This window comes from Pelodiscus sinensis, chromosome 11 (assembly GCF_049634645.1).
Source record: "Pelodiscus sinensis isolate JC-2024 chromosome 11, ASM4963464v1, whole genome shotgun sequence".
In the NCBI taxonomy this organism is placed as follows: domain Eukaryota; kingdom Metazoa; phylum Chordata; order Testudines; family Trionychidae; genus Pelodiscus; species Pelodiscus sinensis.
In genome coordinates this window covers 40,146,948-40,174,148 of record NC_134721.1, presented here as the reverse complement: position 1 = coordinate 40,174,148, position 27,201 = coordinate 40,146,948, and the positions used below count along the sequence as shown (strand labels likewise).

General features: G+C 43.9%; 1 protein-coding gene across 4 annotated transcripts in view; it reads right to left on the bottom strand.

Moving 5' to 3' along the window:
• The window catches only part of RFT1 (RFT1 glycolipid translocator homolog), a 33,125-nt gene extending 6,265 nt beyond the window's left edge, over positions 1-26,860 (bottom strand). For 3 of the 4 annotated variants that reach the window (XR_012906528.1, XM_075939363.1, XM_075939364.1), the window contains exons 1-11: positions 26,698-26,860; positions 25,085-25,170; positions 23,863-23,979; positions 20,974-21,163; positions 20,593-20,694; positions 18,706-18,840; positions 12,757-12,835; positions 10,887-10,937; positions 9,940-10,070; positions 7,593-7,737; positions 3,488-3,593 (exon numbers count right to left, since the gene is read on the bottom strand). Coding sequence is in view for 3 of the 4 variants with exons in the window: in XM_075939363.1 (XP_075795478.1) it covers positions 3,488-3,593; positions 7,593-7,737; positions 9,940-10,070; positions 10,887-10,937; positions 12,757-12,835; positions 18,706-18,840; positions 20,593-20,694; positions 20,974-21,163; positions 23,863-23,979; positions 25,085-25,170; positions 26,698-26,760 (1,205 nt within the window). In the remaining variant the exon portion in view is untranslated. The remainder of the gene's footprint in view (positions 1-3,487; positions 3,594-7,592; positions 7,738-9,939; positions 10,071-10,886; positions 10,938-12,756; positions 12,836-18,705; positions 18,841-20,592; positions 20,695-20,973; positions 21,164-23,862; positions 23,980-25,084; positions 25,171-26,697) is intronic. The other variant, XM_075939365.1, reaches the window with a different exon arrangement.
• Between the last annotated feature and the right edge of the window lie 341 nt (positions 26,861-27,201).

Genomic DNA, 27,201 nt, shown 5'->3' with positions numbered 1-27,201 from the left:
CAGATACAGCTGCTGCTGAAACTGACCAGCAGGGCTTCCTGGAATCAGCCGCTGATCAGTTTCAATAGGCTGAATCTGGACGCCAGTTCTTACATACAGATTCAACTTAAGAACCTCAGGCGTCCCCAAGTCAGCTGCTGCTGAAATTAATCAGCGGCTGATTCCAGGAAGCCCGGGGCAGAGCAACTCTACCTCGGGCTTCCTGTAGTCAGCGCTGGTCAGTTTCAGCAGCGGCTGACTTGGGGACGCCTGGGACAGAGCAGCTGGGGTGCTCTGCCCCAGGCGTCCTGATTCAGCCGCTGCTGAAACTGACCAGCAGCGGCTGAATCAGGATGCCTGGGGCAGAGCAGCTGGGGTGCTGCCGGGTTGGTCCAGTAGAGTCCAGAGCGGCACTACGGGGCCAACTGGCAGCGCCCCAGCTGCTCTACCACAGGCATCCGGAGAAAAGCCTGGTCTGCTGGGGGGGAAGGGAGGCGCACTAGCTGCACCCCCCCCCCCCCCCCCCGCCCAGCAGACCAGGGAGACGTGGGCGGCGGACCGAGATGCACGGTGGTCCCGCCACCCGGGTCCTCCGCGGCTTTGCTCCGCGTGTCCCTGGTCTGCTGGCCTCCAGCAGACCAGCGAGACGCGGAGCAAAGCCGCGGAGCACGGGGGCAGTGGGACAGCCCAGACGCCAGCAGACCAGGGAGACCAGCAGACCAGGGAGACGGGGAGCAAAGCCTTGGAGGACGCCAGCAGCAGGACAGCCGTGGCAAGTCTGGGCTGTCCCGCTGCCCCCGTGCTCCGCGGCTTTGCGCCGCGTCTCGCTGGTCTGCTGGGGGGGCTGCCCCCCCCCAGCAGACCAGGGAGATGCAGAGCAGCTTTTCTCGCCCCGGAGGATGCGGGCGGCGGGACCGCGGCGCATCTGGGCGTCCTGCCGCTCCCGCCCTCCAGGGCGAGAAAAACCCCGTTCGTAACTGCGGATCCGACATAAGTCAGATCCACGTAACTCGGGGACTGCCTGTATAGTGAACCACTTCAATGCACCATTGGTACAGTTGATAATGACAAGTCCAGCTGTCTCTTCCATTACATGAACACTGCATCTGTTGCATTTCCCAATTAAGCATAGATCAAAAATCTGCAGCCTTAAAGGCACATTATACATGTGACAAAAACTGAAAATTTAAAGTGAGGAAAGTTAATACAACACTTTTTCAAGTCAAGAAAAAATTATTATACCATAACAGTAATTATTCTGCTATAAGGCTGTGGTTAAAATGCAGTATATGCTGCCATATTTTCATTGCTCTGCTCTTGATGCTCTGGAGTGAAATTCAGTTTGAAACATGCCATCTCTGCAAGATACTTAGATTGCTAAAAAGACAGGATAGGTATACAGTCCCACTAAGGCAGGCAATTAATCAAACATGTTAAAAGTTAGCTTTTAAATCTAATATCAACTCATTTTAAAAATACAAATTTTGGAATTATTTTGATGAACTGAAATAAAAAAAAATCACAATTGGAACATTACGTTAATTAAAATGACATACTTGAAATAGACCAGTGTCTCAGAATTTGGACCTGTAAAGTCAAGTAATATAATCTAAAAAAGACTTTGGTCTAAACAGTACACATGTTTAAAACATAATGTGAAAATTTTCTGTGCCAAGTCACATGTTATAAAAATCTGTTTCCTCAATACTGGGTGCTTGCCAAACCAAAAATAGTCTAATGAATATTCTTATACTACTGCTTCCATTATTTTGACACTCCTATTATATTGCTAATCATTTCATTCTTAAACTCAACAATATGCCACAGAAGTAGAGCTGATCAGAGAAAAAAAGAGACTAAGTTTGTCCATCAAATTTTTTTTGAAAAATCTTATTAAATAATATATATAAAGCAGATTAAACAAGACAGCTATTTTGTGATGTATTGTAAACATTTATTCAGAAAAATACATGAAATTAAGGATGTTAAATTGCAGTTATCTAAATAATCATGTGGTCGATACAATTTGTATCGACTACGCAACTTGTTGATAATGACCGCTATGCAGAGTCACAGTGGGGCCAGCTCCAGCTGGGACTGAGCAGTTCCAGCTTGTGCCAGTTCTGGGAGGCACCCGCGCTGTGGCTCTGCATTTTAAATGTAGTAAGAATCGCCGGGCTCTTACTATATTTAAAATGCAGAGGCTCAGCATCCCGGATCAGCGGGAGCAGGAACTGCTCCGTCCTGACTTATGCTGATCTGCCACAAATAGGGGCTACTCCAGCAACAGCTCCTGTTCCAGCAGCAGCCCCTGGCCGTGGACAGTTCAGGCTGCTGCGAACAGGGGCTGCTGTTCTGCCCATGGCGAGCCTCAGCCCACTGTAGGCAGAGGCTGCTTAGCAGCAGCCTCCCTCATCCCCCTGTCCCGCTGCCTCAGATAGATGCAATGGGGATGGGCAGCACCACAGAGGAGGTGCTAGGCAGAATCAGCTTTTAAGCTGGCGTCTCCAGAACCAGCTTCTGTTCCCCCCACCCTTGCTGCCTCTCATAGAGGCAGTGGGGAAGGGAAGGGGGACTAGCCGACTACTCTCTTACATAAGTCATACAGTGAAAGCGATGTATCCGGCACTCGGTTAACCAGAAATTTTTGTAAACTGGCATTGCCTTCAGTCACAATACCGACGTTTCTTTAGGAGCACGCATCTTCAGGTGCACACACTTGACTCCTGGCTGCCCAGCCGGCTGTTGCAGGGCTTCTGGCAGCCAGTACTGCCAGCTTACATCATCAGTAAGAACCTCCTTCCCCTTTAGCCTGCCTTGAGCTGCAAGGAGTCGGATCGGGTAGGGGGCAGGGATGGAGCAATATGCTTTGTTATCAGTCACATTCATTTAACTGGCAATCCCCATTTCCCATGGGTGCTGAATAGCAAAGCTTTCACTGTACTATTAAAGCAATATACTTTATAATAAAAATATTGATATTATTGATAATTACTTTTAAAACTACTCAATGGACACAAGTACAGAAACTAAGGTTTAGCATTTTTTTCATATTTTGACCAGATGTGTATTCTGTGTACATAATGTTAAAACTTCTGTGTGCCAGGATTATCCACCAAATCTATATTTAGCCTGTTTTTAAGCTTTCACCTCAAAGGGAGGATTGCTGGCTGCAAAGTGTAAATCAAGTCACTTACTGAAAGAACCTATATGGATTTAGATATGTAATCTTAGGAACCAGAGTCTGAACATTTTGACCATATTTATATTAGTTGAGAATGAATTACTGCTTTAGAATTGGCATGGAAGATATAAACCTCAAAACTGAAGCGTAAGTGGTAAAACAAGAGTATGTAAAAAGGAATCAATTTCCAGTGTTTTTCTTCCCCTACGACCCTTGATCCCTCCCTCTAGGTACAGATGCACTGTAGACTGACAGAATCACACCTGCAATAAATTTGTTAACACTTTAGGGGTTGCTTACAGATCCATACATCTTTTTGCTTACCTGTCTACCTCTTCTTTGCACATAGAGGCAAATGTAAAACATTCTGTTACTCCATTTACAGCAAGAAGTAGGACATATAAAGAATAGCAGCGCAGGAGACCTGGACCTAAAGTGCAATAAGACAATAAATGAACCAACATGCCTATAACGCCTCTGAACATACTTCTCATAGACCAATTCTACAAACCATTACAGATACTTTAAAATTCAATCTGCAGTCTAAATCACACAGGCACGTTCCTATCCATACTATTATGAGACCATAAGCAGACTGAACAAAAAGCCAAGGACACCACTTGTAACTCGGACCTTTTCTTTCCCCATGGCCAAAAGTATATTTTAATAGAAGAGATTTATTTAATAAGGATGAAAGCTTGTTACATCCAGCATTGTCTTTTGTAAGGTCTGAGCCCAATCCTCAAGAACAGAAAGCAAGGGAGAATATACAGTCAACCCAGAACATATTGTCATAAGAAACAGACAGTAAAACAGTACTAAACTACAAGTTATATGCATATTTTATGGCACAGATAATTTATAAATGAGTTAAAAATTCTACACCTAGCTTTGGAAGTTTAAAAATTCACATGGGAGTATTTTAAAAGACATTAAAGATGAGAAAATTACAAAATGGCAGCAAACACTTCAATTTGCTCTGGTAGCAAAAAAATGAATGTTGACAAATGAACTCATCTCCCAGGACTTAATTAATCAGGAAGATTATTACACTATGCACTCTCCCTCTGTATCAAGTCCTTAGCACATGGAAGAGGAAATATTCAACTATGAAGATGCACATGGAGGCAATCAGAATCAGACTACAAGCACTCAAGAAAGTAAGAAAATTTAATAATTTAAAACAACTAATGTATACTCAAGGAAAATCAGAGTGGATACAAGTGCCAGTGTGTTATGTTTAGGATCCAATTTTGTGACTATACTTGAGAATGACTAAAGGAGCGAATAGTTCTCCTGAATTGAACAAGCTTGGCCCATAAATACAGTTAATGTTTGACAGATTGGGCCCACAGAGAGTAACACCTTTTTTTCATTTTCCCTTTACTAACTCCTTACATTTTACAGGGGGAAATAGCATAGCAAGTGATACAATCGAGGGGACAGAAAACATTCCCTTGATAAAGTGGGCTAATTGCTGCTATTCTAGGAAGTGTGTGTCCTGAAGGTCAAGGGTGTTCCTAGTGGGAAGGGTCGGTCTGGTACTGTCTGGGAGCCTTGGACAGAAGCAGGGTTAGTGCTTAAGCAGCCACCACTCGGTGGCTAGGAGCCCATGAAGACATGTTGGGATTGGTACCAGGCTTGAGACTAGTCCAGCATCAAGGACCTAGATTCCCTCAGGGATCAACTTCTCCTGGAGAAGTTGTGTCCAGTGGATCTGCGGTGGCCGGTGGCCAGAGATCAATGTCTTGCGCTTCGTGAGTGGTGCCACAACTGCAATCTGGACTGTAAGGCAGAGTGTGGTTGGTACCTGTAACAAGTCGACTGCTATGGGGAGGGGCCCCCACGTGAGGGGCCACACCATTCGCACAGGCTGGTGCAACGACAGTACCAAGGATTCATCCATCTTTGGTGTCGCTGTCCCTGTTCTTGGCGCGGGCATGTGTCTCCAAAGAGCTGGTTCTTATGCTGGAGAGTCATGCTGTGAGCCTCTGAGATGTGGTTCCCAGCCCAACAAATGTAGTCTAGTTAGCGGAGTTGGCTTGCCCCAGGTTGACTCCCAGCAGCGGCATGCCTCAAAGAGGTGCCTGGACTCTTCCCTCGACAGAGTCCGGTGCCATTGAGGTGGGGAGCCAGCTGAACCAAGCCTCAGTGGCAGGTACCGGCAGAGTCAGTATCACTTTCTTGGCCAACAGGGTCTCCGACGTGGAGGGCACCTGAATGTGACTCAGGGTCCAGCTCATAGCCTAGAAAAGAGACACAGAGCCGGGCCCAGTGAGCCCGAGGGGGACAGAGTGACATCTATGCTCATTCTTTGCTGTTTTCAGAAAGGGGTGAATGATCCCATACTGTCCTCTTTGGTTTCTTTGCCAGAAATGGAAAGTATCATAATACAGTAAAACTCCATTAGTCCGGCATCCAATGCTCCGGGACTCCTGATGGTCCGGCACCATCAGGAACCCGGAAGTGCTGGGGCAGCCGGACAGGCTTCCCCCATTCAGCTGCTGCTGAAACTGACCAGCAGCTGAATCGGGGAAGCCGGAAGCAGAGCAGCTGGGGTGCTGCCAGGTTGGTCTCGTACGCTGCCCCTCGGAGCTGCAGGACCAACCCGGCAGCACCCCAGCTGCTCTTGGCGATGCCTGGGGCAGAGCAGCTGGAGTGCTGCCGGGTTGGTCCCGCAGCACCGAGGGGCGGCGCTACGGGACCAACCAGGCAGCACCCCAGCAGCTTTGCCCCAGGCGTCGGGGCAAACAGTAGCGTCAATTTCACCAGCAGGCTGAATCCGGACGCCTGGGGCAGAGCAGCTGGGGTGCTGCGGGGTTGGTCTCGTAGCGCCACCCCTCGGCGCTGCGGGACCAACCCAGAAGGACCCCAGCTGCTCTGCCCCAGGGGTCCCCAAGTCAGCCACTGCTGAAACAGATCAGCGGCTGATTCCAGGAAGCCCGGGGCAGAGCAGCTCTGCCCCGGGCTTCCTGGAATCAGCCGCTGATCTGTTACAGCAGTGGCTGACTTGGGGACCCCTGGGGCAGAGCAGCTGGGGTCCTGCCAGGTTGGTCCCGCAGAGCCGTCCTTTGGCGCTGCGGGACCAACCCGGCAGCACTCCAGCTGCTCTGCCCCAGGCGTCCCCAAGAGCAGCTGGGGTGCTGCCGTAGCGCCACCCCTCGGCGCTGCGGGACCAACCCGGCAGCACCCCAGATGCTCTATTGCAGGCATCCCCGATTCAGCTGTTGCTGAAACTGACAACCAGCGGCTGAATCAGGGACACCTGGGGCAGAGCCGGACTATCATAAGGGGGGGCTATGAGGTGTCTGGGGTGGCATCCCCTCCCACCCCACTCCAGACCCCTCATAGCCCCCCCTTCTGATAGTCCGGCATATCTGATAATCCGGCACCCCCTGGGTCCTAAAGGTGCCGGATTATCGGAAGTTTACTGTACTTTCATAATATTTTCTTCAGTCCTTGGCTCCTGCAATCATGTAATTAAGCAAGCATCTCAGTTTTCCACTTTCAAAAATCAGTAAGTTTGTACACTCATGGTTGCAAAAAACAGCTTGAAACATGACCCTAAAGACTTAGGAGCTGGAAGACAAAAAGAACCCTCAGCATCTTTTTGTAGGGATTGGGAAGGACTGACTCATGATTATTTATCTCTGGGGGTTGGTAATATTGCTTTATAACTAAATGCATATTATCTTTTAAACTGCCTTTCAACAATAGGAAAAAAATTATGTGATCACTAATTAAACTCTCTGGCAAATTAAAACTGAAGATAACCATTTATATGAAGAGGCTGAATACTAAAAACCAAAGTTTTGACTCAAGTAGACAAACTATCGCATAGGTCTCCATGGGAGCTAGATATGTGTCAAATGTGATATGAAATGAAGGAAACCAAAACCTCCCAACAACAGAATAATGGAAATCTACAGGTGCACTGATGAGCTGGACACACATAAAATTTTATATGAAATATACCTGTAACATCATGCACATAAAAATATTATTAGAAACATACCATTTAATCACTACATAATGCCCCCTACCAAAGTATTACTATGCAAAAAGAATAAAATTGAACTCTACAAAATGTTAACTTCAAATATGTCAAGTTCCACAGTGCTTCTGCACAATGGTCCATCTTCCATGGCAGTTCCCAGAAGCTACCTGGTTTGATATCAGTTCCCTAGAGCCATTACATTTTGAAGTTAGGTGTTTACTACTGAACAAACGGATGAAGCAGATTATCCAAATGAGGTCAGAGCGTGATACTGCAGACTGCAATGCAGAAATGCTGCAGGATTTTAAGGACTTCTGTTTCTCACGATCAAGTTAAACAAAGGTGCTTTTCCACTTATCACATAATTTGCCCTTGACTGACATAGGATTTGTTCAGAAAGTTTTCTAAAACTAGCAAAAAGTGATTAGTTACCTGATCCGGAACTCAACATTGAGCTTCCATAAATATCCAGAGCCAGTTGAGAATATGCGTAGCCAAAAACTGTAATGCTTAGGCCAACCAGAAGCACGAGTTTTAAAAGTGATTCTAACACTGCTGCAGCCATTGCAATGTCATCCTGGGAAAAGAATTTTATGATCTACATGAATAAGAAGCTTTAGAATTCTGCAGTTTATTTTAATGGACATTTTCACAAAGAATTACTTCAAAGCAATAGATAAATACTATTCTTTTTTGGAGAACTGGTAAAGTTTTCCTTAAGTTTTGAGTTATCCTTATACATTTTGTATGCACAAATATATTTCAGTCTGAACACACTTGTAATTTACCTAGTGTTTTCTGTGTTCACAGCTCTGTATTCTACATCAAGCCTGACAACCCACTGTTAAAGTAAGTGGATATAGTGGTAAACTGAAGGGTAAAATATTTTCCTAAGGCCACAGTAACTGAGTGGCAAAATCAAAGGCATGATTTTTACTGCTGTGCAGCAACACAGGATTTTCCAATCCAGAACAGTCTATTAATGCTAGTTTTCCATCTGTAACAGTGGCCTATCCTATATACGTGACTGAAATGTGAAAATTTATAACGCTGGCCTATTATGCAATGCAGAACATGAGAAAGTATCTATTTTACTCTTCACCAATCAACCAAAGCCTTGTAGCAAGAGATTTCACTAACCCTGTTGTATCGTGTAACAAGTATTGTTGAAAATAAAATACCCAAATAGATTATTTGTAAATTCCAGGAACTAAACTTTATATTTATTAAGTGCAGGTTGAAACTCTCAACTGTGATTCTCTGGTCTAGCAACATCCATGGTCCGGCACAGATGCTGCAGGAGCAGAGAGCTCCGGTGGAGGGTTAGCAGCAAAGGCCCCTGTGAGGCCGGCAGGGCAGCGAGGGTTGGGAGCTGCAGAGGTGATGGCTGGATGGGACAGAGAGCCGCACTGTGCAGCTGCCCAGCAGTCCCGGACCCCAGTGTACGGCTGCCCTGTGGTCCCGGAGCCCCAGTGCTCGGTGGCAGCTGTCCAGCAGGTCCCGGAGATGTGGCATGCAGCTGCCTGGCAGGTCCCAGAGCTGCAGCAGCAATGGTTGTTCAACGGGTTGGCAGGGCAATGGGGCCAGAAGGTGGGAAGGTGGCCAAGAATCCAGCTGGCCAGGACAAAGCAGTCAGTGGGTGGGGTTCAGAAATGACCTCTCTTGGTCTGGCAAAATCCCAAGGGTGCCAGACCAGGGAGGTCCAACCTGTATTCCTTACATAGGATTGTATCTGTAATTCACTTCCTGGAGTAATCCTCTTGTTCTATTGTTATTTACCTCCATGAAAAGGGAGTACAATGCAATTTTTATTATGCATTTCATAAACTCAAATAGTTAAATTCCCACCTGATTCTTCTCCTTTCAAAATTAAAAAAAAAATCATGTTTTAATGGAGTAAATGTCAGTACAACTAGAGTATCTGCTCTGTTCCATATATTTTCCAAGCATTGCACAAAGTAAGTAGGAGCATTCATTTCAGGTGGTATAGAATATTTTCATGTGTGTGAGAATTAACCTATATTAAGAGAACCTATGCTATGTGAAAATGCATTGGGTGAGGTTTACGTAAAATTATTTTGCTGTCTATTAACACTGAAGCTAACATTCTGGGAAATTCCATGCTATGGAGTTTTGTTCCCCTTATACATTTTTTACTGAAGAGAAAAGAGTGATCATATTGGGCCAAACTAATGATCCATCTATCCCAGTATCCTGTCTTCTCATAATGGCCAATGTCAGATGCTTCTGAAGGAATGAAGAGAGAAGGACAATTATTGAGTGATTCATCCCGTCATCCAGTTCCAGCTTCTGGGGCTTCATTTCTATCCATTGATGGACCTACCCCCATAGTCTTATCTAATTCCTTTTTAAACCCATGTATACTCTTGCACTTCACAACATCCCTTGGCAATGAGTTTCACAGCTTGATAGAGCATTGTGCGCAGAAAGACTTACGTTTTAAACCTGCTGCCTATTAATTTCATCAGCTGACCCCCTTGTTCTTGTGTTAAGTGTAGAGGTAAACAACACTTAGTCTTCCTTTTCTCCATCTCATTCATGATTTTATACTCTTCCTTAATCATTTCTTTTCTAAACTGAAGTGTCCGGGTCTTTTTCCATCTTTCTTTATATGGAAGCTGTTCCATATCCATAATAAATATTGAAGGAAAACTTACCACTGTAGAAATTGGTAGATTTTTTATTATTAGTTCTTTATTCATCTTAAAACATAGTTCTATAGCATATATTTACAAATTTAGAATTACACTCAACCTACTTGTTTCTGTAGCTTTACAGCTGTCCCTCTTTCCAGCACTTTAGCAAAGAAAATGTAAAAACTCTCCTCTACTGGCAAAAAGATAAGTCTAGGTACCAGAGAACCAAGGTTATTCACTATGTCATACACACCTTAAACAAAATAAAGAAACAGTATATTAACTTTTATAAAATACTGTCAGCTTCCTAGATCTAGATCATTAAAAGTTATGTGCATGTAAACTTTTCTTGAGATGACATTTCTGGTGAATGGTCATTTAAAAAAAGCTCCTTGTCTCACAATATATAGAAGAACACTTTTTAAAGAAGTAATATTCCTATCCAAAGGGATTTTGGACCTAAACATATTGACAGCAGTAAGCCACTGGAACAACAAATCTCAATTTTGGATAGACAGAAAAGTTTAAACAAGATTTAATTTATGTGTAACTGCCCCTCATATTACATTGACATTAGCAGAGGATCACTGTAGGAAAAACTTGCTAAGATCAGCTGATACTGTAGAACAAATGTTGTTTCGCTTAACGGGTATGATATGAGGACTTTAATAAACTTAAGGAAAGGGGAACAGCCATCTTCAAATGCAAGGCTCTTTTTTGTTCACATTCAAAAAGAGATCTGAAGGCAGCAAAAGCCCCAAAAGAAGGCAAAGACAGCTTTAAAAATGCTAATCAAGATACATTATAAAATATGTAATGTTCTAGACTTTTCAAATACTATGGGGAAAATTACAGTCTTTGGTCAAGATCAATCGATTGCGTTCTCTCTCTCGATAGATATAGTGCAATTCCTCAATTCCTTTTATGATTAAGTCAAGAAGGCTTTCAGATAATCTCTAAAATTTCAAAGTACCTTTTCAACATGGTATCTTAATTTCAAAGTTTATGTGAAAGCATTAGTTTTTACATAACAAATTTGTTTTACCACTTGGTAATACACCATGCTTACCTTGGTCTCCAAAATTTAGCACATTCAAAAAAGTCATCACATATCGTTCACCTATAAATTAAAAACAAGGACATTAAAAACTAACAATTAACGTTACTATTTAGGTCCTTTTCCAGTTTTTATTCATACATTTCTAGCAGGCAATGTAGTGAGGAGGATTTTTCACCTTTTCTTTTGGCTTGAAGTATAGCTACTATTTGCACCCTTGATTTGACATGAAGTGAAGTCAACTGGAGTTGAAGAGATGAGCAACTCTGGCCCAAAGTGTTGAACTGGACAGCCAGAAACAGAAACAACAAATCTGTGGCCACTTTAAGAACATTTTGTCCTCACTGATCAGTAAAGAAACATAACTTCTCTTGAATTAAATCTATCATGTCTACTGCATCCCAGAAATCATCAGCAGTGTAACTAATATAAAACTTCCAAAATGGATCAAACATGACACAGATTTCTCAAGCATTAGATCAACCTTAATTTCCAGTCATCCATTAGTCTTTTAAGATTCGCTTCCTCTTGTCAATGCAGCAGATGCTGGACACTCATATACTATGGTAGATGTTAATGTTTATACTAATGCTTGACCTACGGGTGAAGGGTCTGATCCTGAGTTAAGCTAGGACCCAGGCTTCAAGCCCTATTGATCTACAGTGTTGATGGAGCCAAAATGGTCTTGTGCTCTGAATCCTGGTCTACACTAGGGGATAAGTTTGAATTAAGATATGCAACTTCAGCTATGTTAATTGCGTAGCTGAAGTCGAAGTATCTTAACTCGAATTTTGGCTCTGTGCACACTGCGGGAAGTCAAAGGGGAAGACTCTCCCTTCACCTGCCCTTACTTCCCATAGAATCAGGACTATCAGCATCAACGGGAGTGCCCTCTCAGTTTGAATTAGCCTGTCTTCACAAGAGCTGCTAATTTGAACCCCAGAAGATCAACTGCAGCTGCTTCAATCCTATCTGTAGTGTAAACACAGCCTGATCAGCAAGTTATTCATTTTTAAACACCACCTTTGTGACAGGTTTGGACACCGAGATCGCCTTGAGATTTTCACCTGATGGGCTGATCATACCACTGAGCCCACCCACCTACCTTCTGGGGCACCGCAGAGTTGGGGTCATACCCCAAGGCACAGCAACACAGGCATGGAAAGCAGCTCCGCTCTGGGAAAGCTCAGTCACAGGGACTTGACATGGCACCCGGGTGCACAGCCCCAATGGGACCAGAACCCCAGATAAATCCACCTTACTCTGTATAAAAGTTTTATACAGAGCAAGCTCATAAATTGTTCACTCCCTTTATTAACAAAAGAGAGATGCACAGCTATTGTCCCCATCAGGTAACAATTATTTACACTGGGTTTAATAACAAGCACAAGTGATTATTAAAAATAAAAAGTAGCATTTAAGTGGTTGCAAATGATAACAGGCAGATCAAAGTCAGTCACTAGGCAAAAATACACCAACTAAGCTTAATGCTCTAAGAAACTTGTTACATGCAATTTCTTACCATAACAGTAGTTTTAATTATCTTTTCTTACAAACTAAGCATCCTACTAGCTTGGGCTCGATCCTTCCCACTGTTCAGTTTTAAATGTCTCTAGTAGCCATCTTGGTGGTAAGCAGGAAGTGTCTTGGTGTCTGACCTCTACCAACTCCCCCTATAGTTTGACTCCCTGCCTATAAATAGATTTTGCCCATGGCAGCAATCCTTTGTGTTCAGCTTCAACTCTTTCCCCTACCCCAAGGAGAAGTACCACATCTAAAATGGGTTCCAGCATCAGGTGACCTGCCCACATGTCTTGGCAGGACCAACCATATTCTTTGCTTACAATCCTGGACAGGTACAAAAAGTGCACATCACACTCACCCTCGGTCAACATCTGTTTCAAGAATGATTGTTTAAAGAAACTCCAAGTCAACTTAGCTTCTTTCCAGTCAATCACATTCTGCAAGAAAGACATAAGTATTGTGATTTAACCATTGACAATGCATTTTGAGAATCTGAATTGCAAGGTGACACATGAATACATTGTTCTGATAATCAAGGCCACCTCCATCTACTCTAACCCCCTGTACTAACCTGGAAAACTCTCAGTTATTGCCACTAATGACTAATCTAAAATATTCCTGAACACAAGGGTAGACCTAATTACTGCAAGCTGACAGATCAACATCTGTGTTCATGGCATTGCACCGCACAGAAACAAAATGAACAAGAATAGTTGAAAGATTCTTCTTCGCACAGCACAAGAAGGGACCGAGCAATATATTGCAGCTGATTCCCTTGATACACACTAAGAACAGATGCAACATAATAGTCCAGGGATGGGCAATAATTTTTTAATGCAGAGCACTTCACAAATTTTGCAAGTGGCCACAGGCCAAGCTAGAAGGGGTGGGTCCTCGGGTGGAAGGGGCAGTGTGAAGAGCTACCCTACCAGGAGCTTTGCTGGGCCTGGGGTCCCTGCCCCCTGACCAATGGAAGGGAACCTGGAGCAGATGGGAGGACCAGCAGGCGAGCCCTTTAAATAGAAGTAATTGAAAGGGCTCGTGTCTCTGGCTCCCTAGCAATGCGCTAGAGTGTTTTAAGTATTTCTATTTAAGTGTTTCTATTTAAAGTGCTGGCACCTTCCCTGCACTTGTTGAGCAACGCATTATCTAGCAGATGCATGGAACACAAGAGCCCTTTAAATAGAAACAGCTGAAAGGGCATGCAGCTCCCAGCGCCTCTAGTGTATTGTTAGGGAGAAAGAGAAGTGAGCCCTTTCAATTGTTTCTATTTAAAGGGCTTGCACCTTCCCTGTGGCTGCTAGGCAAGGCGCAGAAGGAGTTGTGGCCAGACAGACTAACCCCATATCATCCATCTTATTTGCCTCTCTGAAGCACAGGGCAGAGAGGGAGCAATAATATCAGCATAGTCTATGCTGGCTCATCTGATCCTGAGAAGCTGAAACACAGATATGTGGATAGAGAGCAGTTAAGTCAATAAGCTGGCCTCGAGGCTGCGGCTGGCACCTATGTTGATTCGAACACACACAGTCCCTGGAAGGGGAATTTCCCACTGAGAAAACAATGTCCCGTACTTCCAATTTAATCATCTCAAATCTCTCTTACAAGTGTAAATTAAGTTCACAACTCCCTTGTAAGAACTGGTCTCACAGCAGACAGACCAGCATCAATTGGCATTACAGATGAGAAAGAAAAATACGTGACCCCATGAGTATAAAAGATGGGCCCAGCACACACTCACTTTGAGTGTCATTCTACCCTCTACCTGCTGGTCGGGTTAGGTGTTTGACCTCCCGAGGTTCTATGGGGACGCCCACCTCGTATTTTCGTCTTTCCTAGGAATTGAGGGACCGGCCCTGGCCTGACATGCTGGAGTCGAGAGGCACAGAAGGGGGTAAAAATTGTACCTGGATGTGGTCCTCTGTCTTAAGTGTACACATAGAAAGAGTAAGCTGTTACTTGGTACCATTATTTCTATTTTTCTATCTTTATCTTCTTTGTAACCATTTTTAAGATCTATATTTTGCTAGCAGTATCTATATTTTGCTAATAGTTAAGAAATAGAACAATAGCCATTGCAACCATATGACTTATAAGCTTCTTTAATAAACCTGTAACTGTTTAAGCTTTAACCTGCCTCCTTCAGTTGCTGTAACAGAACCAAGCACAATTTAAAAGAACTTCAGCCGGTCTAAAGGGACAGTTATAGGAAGAGCTTGGGCGTTTGGATCTGTGTCACTCCCAGGTGACAGGATCTACTGGGGCATCTTTCAGTCTTTCTCCAAGGCTGCCCGCTGCGAAGGAATTATGAATTCTAGCAGCTGAAATCTAAGATGTAATAAGCTCTTCCTATATAACGGGGCGTCTGTTGGCCTACTGGCCACCCTCTGCGATGGGACCCCGGTCCTAGCAGTAAAGGCACGGACGTTAAACCTTTTCTCGGAAACATACACACACACACTGCCCTGACCGTCGGCTGACAGGAGTGAACCCTTTAAATAGCAGTAGTTAGAAGGGCTCGCGCCCCTTTCCTGCTCTGAGACAACACATTAGGGGGCGTGGCCTGGAACTGCCTCACAGGCCAAGTCAAAGCCCTAGGCAGGCCGGATTTGGCCCACTAAGAGGCTTTTGCCCATCCCTGTAATAGTCTATAGTATACTGTCCACAAAAGAGATTTTTCTCTACACCATCACTATTACTCTGCTAACCCTCTACCATGAGGCCTGATGAAACATTAAGAAGAATCAGCTTTCTTTCTGTTTTCTGTTGCTTTTGAATTGTATGCCAATCCTGAGCAGATTGAGGAAGTTGTTCTCAATGAAGTCTGCCTTGGATATGACTGGAAAAGGCTGAAAAGAGGGAGGGCGCAGTGCAGCTGTAGGGGCAGTAGTAGGCATGGAGAAAGTGAGCTGATGACTATGCTTCCCATATTTAGAAACAAGTTCTACATCCAATTGGAACAAATACAACTGATCCAAGTCCAAGGAAGCAAAATATTAATATTTAATGCTCCTCTAGTTAAGAAGGGGTTGCCTAGTGCAGTAATAGTGAACAATGAACCATTTAATATATTGAGATTTGTGGCAAATCAGCCCTGGTTAACTTAATCATAGCCAAAGGACAAGTTGGAACAAAGATTCCCACCCTGAGCTCTTGTGTTTACAAAGCAGACAAACTCTGATTTGGCCCCCTTTTGCTTAACTGTAAATGTATTTCTTAAATTGTGGTTTATTTAATTTTTGAGATGAGAAACACCATTTCTGTTAATAACAATTAGTTGTCCTGTGGTACCTTAGGGTACGTCTACACTGCATCCCTAGTTTAGACTAGGGATGCAAATGGAGACGACCAAAGTAGTTAATGAAGTGGGGATTTAAATATCCCGCGCTTCATTAACATGATCTCGCCGGCGCACTAGTTTGAAACACAGCTGATTTGAACCAGGAAGTGTGTGCCGGGACGCGTTAGTTTGGACTAAAGCCCTTAGTCCGAACTAACGTTACTCCTCAAAAAATGTATTAAGCCCTGAATACATTTGCAGGGCTTAAACCAAAAAATGAGGAGTTAGTCCAAACTAACGCGTCCCGGCGTGCACTTCCTGGTTCAAATCAGCTGTGATTCGAACTAGTGCGCCGGCGAGATCATGTTAATGAAGCGCGGGATATTTAAATCCCCACTTCATTAACTACTCCGGTCGTCTCTATTTGCATCCCTAGTCCGAACTGGGGATGCAGTGTAGACGTACCCTTAGAGACTAACAAATATATTAGGTCATGAGCTTTCATAGGTAAAACCCACTTCATATGACTTGAAAGAGATATTACAGAATCCAGGGTATATACAGCAGCAAAAGAATCTACCTGTGAACTGAAGGACAAGTGTTAATTAAGCTAATTAAGTCAGGCTGGATGTGTAGATTAGAAATATAGTGAATGAGACAATATCTTTTATTGGACCAACTTCTCTTCTGTTGGTGAAAGAGTCAAGCTTTTGAGCTTACACAGAGCTCTTTTCAGTCCAAAGCTGAACAGAAATTGGTCCCATAAAAGATATGATCTCATCCACCTTTTCTCTCAAATATCCAGGGAACAACACAGCTACAGTGTTCTATATTGTTTATGAGCACTTTCTTAGTAATAACAGATTTAGCTGTCCCTTATAGCTCATCAAGTGAGGTAGCATGAAATGGTTTGTAATAATTGTGACTGACATAAAAAAAAATGTAGTTAGCGTCTATAGCTTACACTATGGCTTAGATGTACTGGCAGTACCATTTTAGGCTAAAAGTTAATGGGTGTTATTTCACATTCCATTGACTTCTTGAATACATTTGCAGGGCTTGAACCAAAAAAGGCTTTGTACAAAAATTCTGTTGCAGAAATTTGTAACTGAAGTTATAACATCCTTAAAGAGATGGCCTTGTTTCAAAGTAAAATAGTTTCTAGTTATTAAAAATGAATTTCAAACATACAGAAACGTTTACTTATGATTCTTCATAAATTCAAATTAATAAGACATATGGTAAAGACTTCTTAAGTTCTCTAGTCCGTTCCCCCCCAGTAGTAATGCAAGTTTTTCCCTACCTTATACTTTGATCAGTCTAATTGTAAAATGTAAGTATCTCACTAATCAGATTTTTCTATTTTACAACATTCTAGAATGCATCAACTCAGACGCTGTCAGCAGTATTGATAATGCATGTATTGTTGCTACTAGTGAAGTTGTGTCTGACTCAGTAGTGTTTCTGGTTACCTACTACAGTACATAAAAACTGCCAATATTAATTATAGGAAAATTCTCTTATTTGCAGAGGAACAGCAAGTAGCAATGCCAATAGCATCAGCAGTGCAGATCTGTAATAAACAACCATCATTACTTTACTGTGTATCTAAACAGGTGCCTTTAGCTTAGTAGTTTTCAATCCACTTGTGGCCTTAGTAAATAGTTGGGCTATCAATTGACCTGCATTAACACAATTAACACAGGACAGGATGAATGCGTTATAAAAATTAACGTGTTAATTGCAGGACTTAATGTTGCACTGCCCCTTTGAAGTGCCGGAGTGGCAGCACAGTATTAAGGCCTGTGAGTATCACGTTCATTTTTTTAATGCGTTAATCCTGTCCTGTGTTAATTACAGGCATTAACGCAGGTCAATTGACAGCCCAACTATTTACTAAGGCCACAAGTGGATTGAAAACGACCAAAACGGCACTTCAAAGGGGCCGTGCAAGCGGAGCCAAGGATCAGCTGGGGACTGACCCCCGGCTCCGCTATTGAAAAGCACGCAGAGCCGGGGATCAGCTGTGCGGCAGCTGCCCCTCGGCATTTCAAAGCACCATGGATGGAGTCCAGGGTCAGCTGGGGACTCCCCAGCTGGTCCTGGGCTCCACACAGCATTTCAGTGGAACACAAGATCAGCTGGGGAGTCCCCAGCTGACCCTGGGCTCCATAAGGCATGCAGCGCAGCATGGAGCCCGGGGTCAGTGGGGGACTCTGAGGCTCCATGAGGGCACTGTGGCTTTCAAATTCACAAGAGCCCCCACTGGGGACTCTTGTACATTTCAAAGCAAGAACCCACATGCAGCCCAGAGTCTGCGGGACTTCCTGCTGGCCCTGAGCTGCACGCGGAGGTCCACATTCCTCCTCCGAAATGTACAAGAGCCTATATATTTCAAAGGAGGAATGCGGAAGGGCCTATTGACTAGTCGAGTAGTCAATGGAAATTCCATCTACTACTCAACTAGTCAATTAACTGCAATTTAACATCCTTATTTTGGACAGGAGCTCAGGGAGAGGGGACTCAGCAGTCTCTGCACACTTACACCTCCCTGCTGATATACGCGAAAGAGCAGCAGTGCTGCCTCACATAAAAATGACCATTGAGTCTGCAGCAGGTAAACCAGCATGGCAGGCAGGTGAACATCAAGGAGGAGACAGGATGAGAGGGTGGAAAAAACCTGCAGCAGCCAGAATTAATTACATCAGTTTGGGAGGAGACTCAGCAAGCAGTTTTATGAGAGGCAACACCATCGCCACTTGAAATTGCTGCTCCAACATGCCACTGCTGAATGTTACAAGCTGAAACAAGCAGAAAACTAGCGTGTACGGATGCCCACTTCTGCCTCCCTACTGTTGGGAAAATTGGGATTCTTGCTCAACTGTTTCCTCTGCAGGGAGGCTACATCCTGCAAAATTACACTTAAGGTGGGTGTTGCTCAAGTAGATTCTCATTCAGCAAAACCAACTGAAATTCCCCCATGCATGAAAGACTGCAATATTACAAACATTAAGCTCTGTCATATACCTGGCCTTCAGTCAAGCTGGGTAACAGGTCTGTCATTTTAGAAACTGGAAATGATTCCTTTGTTGCTTCAGGAGAGCCCAAAAACTTCATGAAATATATTACATAGCACAGCACCAGAATACTGGTGTACAAAAGCTGAAAGAAAAGATATAAACTATCAACATCATCAATATAAACTACATATTTAGAACTATGAACTAGTATTTCTAGCTAAACAATAATTGAATAAAATACAGCACAATTATTCTAACATGTCAAATGTCTGGGTGAAGGAACAGCGAACAAATATTCTAAACCAAATGACTACTATCAATAATAATCTTAACGCACAAAAATCTCATAACTTTTTTTTAAATTAGCACTTTTTAGCATTACTAGCCCCAATCTGTGTCACTCTACCTTACGATTGGTTGTGCTTACATTACAATAAAACAGGGATAGGGAACCTACAGCCCACAGGCTCTACCTGGTGGGAGAGGGAAGGAAGCAGCTCTGAGCTGGGAATGGCAGTGCAGGGAACTTTTGTCCCCCTGTGCTGACTTACAGGCTCCACCCCTGTTGCTACCATTGGCGGAGAATCACAGCCAGTGTGAGTGACAGGGGGTGGTGCCTGCCAGTGTAAGATAGCATGGAGGCACCCGCAGTCCCTCCCTCCTCGGTAGCTATGCCAGGTGGGAGCTCCAATCACCTGTCCCCCTCCGCCCCCCCGCACCCTCCTCCCATCCGGACCTCTTCCACACCCCATCCTGTCCAGACCCCACGACCCATCCCACTCTTGCTTCCACTCGTGCCCACACTCTGTTCCCCACCCCTCTCCTGCACCCTATCACCTGCCAGACCCTGCATCCTCATCCCCAGCAGCTTCCTCCCAAAAACTGAATCCCTTCTTTTTAACCTCTCCCCAGAGCCCAGGAGGAGCCTACAAAAATCTACTAGCCCAGGCCCTTCAGAAGAGTTAATCCAGCCCTGGGGTGAAGCCCTGAGCCTTGTCACAGTGCTAGAGTGAGAGGGGAACCCTGGCACCTTGAACTGCATTAGTGAGGGGAGTGTCTTTTCTTTGCTGCTTATCATCTGGGGGCCACGTCCATGCAGGGTTTTTGTTTTGTTTTCTTTGCTTTTCATTTGCGTGTGGCCCCCAACTGATTACTCTGTGTGTCAGAGGCCCCCGACCCAGAAGAGATTCCTCACCACTGCAATGAAAGATTTACAACATGGCTGTAACTGGTCAAATGATTCATGCTCGCAGGTCTCAGGCTGCAAGGCTAAAAAGTGCAGTGTAGATGTCTGGAGCCAAGGCTCTGAGACCCCACAAGTCTTTCATTGCAGTGTTTTCCTCTTGTGTTGTCCAAGTCATTTGTCCTACCTGGCAGATATCCAATTATAAAGCTTTAATTTATTTATAGACTTTAATTTAATGTACAGAATATTTTCTTTTATTGTGTTGTTCTGTGCCACAAGTACTTACATAGGGGAAAGAGGCTTATAAACTATTCAAACAGTTGAAATTTGCAGCCAAATTTATAGTTATCTTTTAAATGTATATATGTTGTACTTCACAAAACTGGGACACAGAGCCCAGGACAAGGAGGTCTGGTGGTGGGACTGGGAGTGCTGGGGAGGCAGGGGGAAGGGAAGGAAGGGCAGCGACTTGTGGCCCTAATTTGGATAATGTACATGCATACATTAAACATGTCATGTGTTTTCGCTAGCACTAAATTGATCAGTCACAATGCTAAGTCTGTAGCAGACATCTATATACAAGAACAGTATTCCGTACAATATTGCAAAAGCTTCTTCCTCTTACTTTCAGAATTAGTTAATGGCTAAGTCCAAGAGGCAGCAGCAGTGAATTACAAATATACAGACGAGAACAAAGAAAAAACTTACCTGAGCCAAAGAAAAAATGTAAAGCCCCCATTGTGGATATAGAACTACTAAAATAATTGTGAACACGCATTTTGAGATTACCGAAAGACTTTCAGCAATTACCTTAAAAAAGAGAAAAAAAAAACAGATTCACTACCAACTGCATGAGTCAGAAGACCTAAAGTGTACAAAAACAGCATAGTGACTTTTTCTGTGTATGTACATTTAAATACATATGCTAAATATTAAGTATTAGACATTCAAAGCCAAAGGTTTTTATCACACTAGTCTAACTTCATTCAGAGGTATATGGTTAAGTCCTCCAGTCATCTTTGGCTACCTCAATCAACACTTTATCTATCATTGCTCAGTACACGTAAGTATAGTGCTCACTTTACTAACCTTAAGCCTTACAAACAAATGTGCTTGTGCCAAAACCCAGAATGGTTCTCCTAGAAGTTCAACCACTGCAGAAAGACCAAATGCAACTACTCCAATCTGATAGTAGGGAACCACATTAGGATCAGGAACTTCAAGTAACTGTAGCCAGATCCAGCCCAGGAATAGTGACCAACACACCCCCAAAGGAACTCTTTAAATAAATAAATAAAGTCAAATAAGTTGTTTTTCTGTGTTACAGAGGTGCTTCTCTAAACAGGAAAAAAATTAAGTGATCACATATTGCAAGTAAAAGAGAAGGAAAACATGAAGTTTTTATTTTGCTATTTAAAACTAAAATATTCAAATAGATACTACAGGATGCAAGTATATATATTCCATTTTTTTATGATTATATTTACATAAACATGTTAAACATTCTAAAAGAAAATGTTCAAAACAACCATTCAACCCACTTTTTAACTGCTCCAACCTCCCCCCCTCAAAAAAACCCCTCAAAAACTCAAACCTGCCCCTTGTTGCTGTTATTTTAAATAGCTCTTTTTAAAATTCTGTTCATCTCTTTTTACAGGCTTATCCAACTTAGACTCTGTCTACACCTGCAGTATTGAAGTGCTTCCACACTTAGTTTAATGTGACAGTGTGGTTACAGTGCCAGCACTAGGAGAAAGCTCTCCAAGCACTTTAGGAAAAAATCACCTCCACAAGGGGTGTAGCTCCCACCACTGGGAGGCTGTCTACACTGGCAAGTTACTGTGCCAGAAACTTGCTGTGCTCAGAGGGTGATTTTTCACCCTTCTGAGCAAGAAAGTGTCAGCATGGTAACTTGCCAGTATAGACAGGGAGCAGCTCCTGCCTGCAGGGTGCCCTAGCCCACCGCAGACAGAAGCTGTTCCAGAGGAAAGCAGCCTCTGTCTGCAGCAGGCCGAGCTGGAGCAAACCCCTGCCTGCAGCAGGCGGGAAGCTGCTCCAGCCCCCACCAGTTACCAGTTAACTAGGATGATGCTTACCGGTTAACCAGTTAACCTTTCACATCCCTACGTACAACCATGCAAGACTGAGCCTTCTTTCTGAAAAAGCAAGTCTTCAGTAAGACTAGAGAAAAAGACACTAAATCTTTTAAGTTACAATATACTAATGAATATTGCATTATCCTGCTAGTAAAATAAAAGTATAGAAATAGGAATTACGGTACAATTTATCTTGCCCTGTGATAACATGGACTGGAAACAAAGCCGTATTAAAAGCCCCTGAAACACACAGGCAAGTAGGAAAAACTGCTTTCTCTTAGGGTGTATCTACACAGCAAAGTTATTTTGGAATAATGGCCATTATTCCAAAATAAATATGCGAGCATCTACACAGCAATTCCATCATTTCAAAATAATTTTGAAATAATGGACGGCTTAATCCAACTTCTGGGAACTTCAAACTACGAAGAACACCACCTATTCCAAAATAGCTATTTCAAAATAAGGCATGTGTAAACATTCCACTTCTGCTATTTCGAAATAGCCCCTCACCAGTGCAATTTTAAGTTATTCCTTCTGGGGCTGTAAATCGAGATAGCACGTTTACATTAGGAAAGCCTGCCTCGGACTAATTTTGAGGCTTCCCTGCAGCGTAGACATGCCATTTCAAAATACGCTATTTCGGAATAACTATTCCGGAATAGCTTATTCTGAAATAACCATGTAGTGTAGACGTAGCCTTAGAGATTTAGTATTAACAATGTAAACCAAATTATAATTACCATCATAATTTCAATTATGGATGACTGCACTATTTATTTTATACAACTAGAGGTCTTTTTAGCTATGTGTTTTACCATATCTGAAAAAACAATCTGTAATTAAATTTAAGCAATATGGACAGTAACAATATTTTTACATCATTTAATACAACAGGGCCCTGATTGGCTGGCTTCAGCTACTAACACAATATAAGTTAAACAATAATAAAATTAATTAATTAAAAAAAAGCTTTTCTACAACAGCACTTGGTTCACAACAAGCTGGAGGGCACACTACATGCTCATGTGGACATTACTAACACACACTAGCAATTCTTTAGTGTGCTTTAATCTACTTCCATTTCAAAGCAGGGCAAATAAAGTAAGGAACGCTAAGGAAGTGTCACGGAGTGTCAGCAAGGTCCACATGGACACTTAGTGCACAGTAGGTTTGTGCTGGCTAGATTCACACCTCATCTTGCCATAAACTAATAGTCTGTATAGACAAGCCTGAAGAATCTAAGTAATAAGTAACAACACACACTCCATTTTGGCTGCTAGGCATGTAGGCTAGGCTCCTACTTTTGCTTGAATCTTCCACATAAATTAAAACCTTCATTTTTTTTGGTTTTACTTCTCCACATGGGAAGAGGTTAAGCAAACACACGTGACAGATGTTAGGCACAGAGCTTAAGGCACTATGAGAAGGTGTTTAGGTAGAACAGTGATGAGCAATAAGAACCTCTACAGAGTTTAGGTCTAATACTTTTAGTTCTAACAACATATTCCTAAATAATCAAATTTTCCCTTGTGTGTATCTTGACTATGGAATTTACATCCCCAGTATAGCTCCAAAAGAAGCCAAGTCCATGGGTACTCATAGCACAGTATAAACATCACAACTTAACTCATACAGCACTTTTCATCAGTAGCTTTCAAAATCCTTTTAAAGAGGAGGTAAGAATCATTAACCCCATTTAATCTAATTCCTTGATTCTTTGTCCTGGGGCTGCAGCTGAGGAGATCATAATGTGCTACATAATGGAACAGTAATCTAGCTAGGTAAAGACATATTTTCATCTTTATAAGTACTCGGATATCTGAAGTGAATGCTTTTACACACAGATTGGAATTAATAAGAATCTTGAAAGGAAACTTACGCCAGCCACAAAAGATTAATAGTTTTGGTCCAATTTTGCTTTGTGCTGCCACTCAAACAAGCTCTACGAAATGCCTCTCTGGCTAAGAAAACAACTGTTGAATAAAGCAGTGTTAGCCTAAAGAAAGGGAATAAAAAGAGAAAGTGATTCCTATAGCACTTTAGCGAAGATGCTGCTTCTCCTGACAGTGTAGTTAATCCACTTCCCCAAGATGTTTACGGGAGAAGCTCTGTCCCATCAACATAGCACTGTGTACATGGGCGTTAGGTCAGTATCTCTAGGTCACTCAGCGATATGGATTTTTTACCCCCTGGACCGATGTAGTTATGCCAGTATAGGTCTGTAGTGTAGACCCAGCCTTAAACAGGTCTGAGACAGTACTGAGAATGATAAAGCACTGAGTAAAAACATAAACTGCTTGGTAGAAAAACTTCTTCAGTTTCATTCTTTCAGGTACACAAAGCAATGTAAACATTCTACCTCACCCCAGCACAAAAGCAGATAAAGCTATGTTATGTAATTATCCATAAACATATGTGGAGCAAAACTTATTTCTAACAGAGGGTTGACCAACAATGAGGGAAAATGTGGTGATAGCATACATTTTAATATAGATGAGGAAAAGAAAATACAATTTGCCTAGCTGTGATATATTGTTAACATACAGTTTGCCTAGATGTGATATATAGTTAACATACAGTTCTCCTGAAGGGCAGGAAAAGAATAAGGGTACAGCAGTGTTTTTCAAATGGATAATCCAATCTTAACCAGATAAGTTTTAAGCAAGTTGGGAGGAAAGGGAATATTTCACCTAACTGGTTTAAGATTTTGTACCTATAAATATTGAATATTAAGAATCTATTAGATAGTTATTCATTTATAACTTCAAAACTGAACATTCTGGCTACTCTTATCACAAGATTACAGGCATATCATTGAATAGATCAAAATTCACACAGAACTCTTTCTAATATCACTGAAAATAGCTCTAAATATTTCACTTAGTCTGCTAGTCCATGAAGCAGAAAGTAAAATGGATAGAGAAATCAAAGGAGCAAACAGCATTAATATCAAAAAGTATTATAAATTAGATTTTAAAAGTCTGAAGTGTTACTAGTAATATTTACTTTTGACGCCCAGGTACTTATTTATATTTAGAAAAGGAACAATGTGACAAACTTCTATATTGGAATCATCTACCATGAAGTCTATTCTTCATTACCTTACATTCACAAGGCCAATAATTTCTTTCGATACATAGCGGAGAGTAAATGCATTTAAGCCAAAAGTAATCACTCGAAACAATATCTGTCAAGAAAACACACAGAATAAGTTGTATTAGTTGTTTTCACATACAGGCCAAGATCAATCTTAAAAAGCAACCAGATCCTGCACAGGTCCAAGCACCTTCTGAAAGGCACTGAATTCTTTCAACTCCCACTGAAATTGATGAGTATGTGCACTCAGCTAACACCAGGTGTCCAGTATCTCACAGGATTAAGCCCATGGACCAGGGCGACCCCTAGGAGGGTGCAGGACCCAGGACATAGGTGCCGAGTTTCTTCTTCTCCCCCCCTCAAACTCCGCCGAAGCCCCACCACCACTCCACTCCTTCCCACCAAAGCTCCACCCTACACCTGCCCTACCCCTTCCATGCCCAGTTCCACCCCCTACCAAGCACACTTTGCCCTCACTCCTCTTCCCTCCTCCCAATGCCTCCTGAGGCCGCAAAACAGCTGATCCACAACAGGCAGCAGGATAGTAGTTGGCAACCTGAAGCCCACGTGACCCATCATGTGCAGCCTGAGAGATATTTTATGTATCATTGCCCACATGCAGTGCTGGCAAATTCCACTATTTTCCATCTACGTAGGGTTTTTTCCCTAAAATGACATGCATGTGAACGGAGGTGCATGCTGACTGCACACAACATTGACCATGCCAGTCATAGGCTACATTGCCCATCACTAAACTAGGTGATAGCAGGGGGAGGTTCTGGCATGAAGGCTGCCAGTGGCTGCTCCAGCCCCAGAGCAGTCACCCAATTCCCTGTACCGTAAGGACGACTCTGCCACAGGCAACAATTTTTACTATTTGCTATCTAAATGAGTGGTTCTCAACCACCCCTATGTCAACTTATCTGCCCCACTGTTTTTCATTATAGAGGCTGTGACTCTCAATGGGGTCAAGGGTGGAGTTAAGGGCAGTGTCTGTGCAGGGCCGGCATTAAGAAGTGGCAACCAGGACAACTGCCTATGGCCTTACACAACAGGGAGCCTGTGAAGCTAAATTACCAGCTTTAGCCCCAGGTGGCAGGAATTGGGGCCCAGGCAGTGGGGTCAAGCCTTGGATTCCTCAAAGCGTCCAGTCACCTGGAAAGGCTGAGAACCACCAATTCCTAGCACTGATATACTGGAAACAACTCACAGTGCTCATCGGGAAAGGGGGGGATTACGTCTAGGGAAGAAACGCCCCGAGGGGCAATGGCACCTTGCATGCGCTGGAAGCACAAACGGACTAAGGCGGGAAGCATTGCTCTGCTTCCCAGATGCGGCTTCTGAGGAAGAAGCCCCAACAGGGGTGCGGCTCCGCTACCAAGAGCCTCGCCCCCCCGAGCAGGGGCCAAGGTGCGAGCTGCTGGTGCCGGTGCTCTCCCGCCTGGGGCCGGGGGGGGCCTGGCACTGCAGCAGACCGGGCCCAGGGACACGGGGCTGACGCTCCAGTGGCCGCAGGGGGCAGAGCGCGGCTCTGGAGGAGGCGGGGGCGCGAGGGCGGGACGCGGCGCGCGGGGGAGGCCGCGCTCAGCCGGACGGGCCTGGCGCGCGGCGCGGGTACCTGCAGCAGGGCGCTGGAGGAGGCCAGCCGCGCCGTCTCGCGCAGCACGTCCCGGGAGCCCATGGCGCGCGCGGCGGCCCCTCGCGGAGCGGGAAGCGGCGGGCGCGCTCCGATCCCGTCAGCCGGCCGGGGCGGGGCGTGGGGCTCTGCCCGCCCGCGGGCCAAGCCTGAGACTCCCCCCTCCCCCCCCCCAGCCCTGCGTGAGGCGGGGTGAGCGGGCGCAGAACCGCCTCCCCGCGCGGGAGGGGCGACCTGGTCCATTACAATGGGCATACATGTGCTAGAATAAATGTAGACATCTGATCATAAGGATGGCCACACTGGCTCATACCAAAGGTCCGTCTAGCCCAGTATCCTGTCTTCCGGCAATGGCCAATGCCAGATGCCCCAGAGGCAGTGAACAGAACAGGGAATCTTCAGGCAATCCCTTTCCTGTCATCCATTCCCAACCTCTGACAGAGGGCAGGGACACCGTTCCTACCCATCCTGGCTAATAGCCATTGA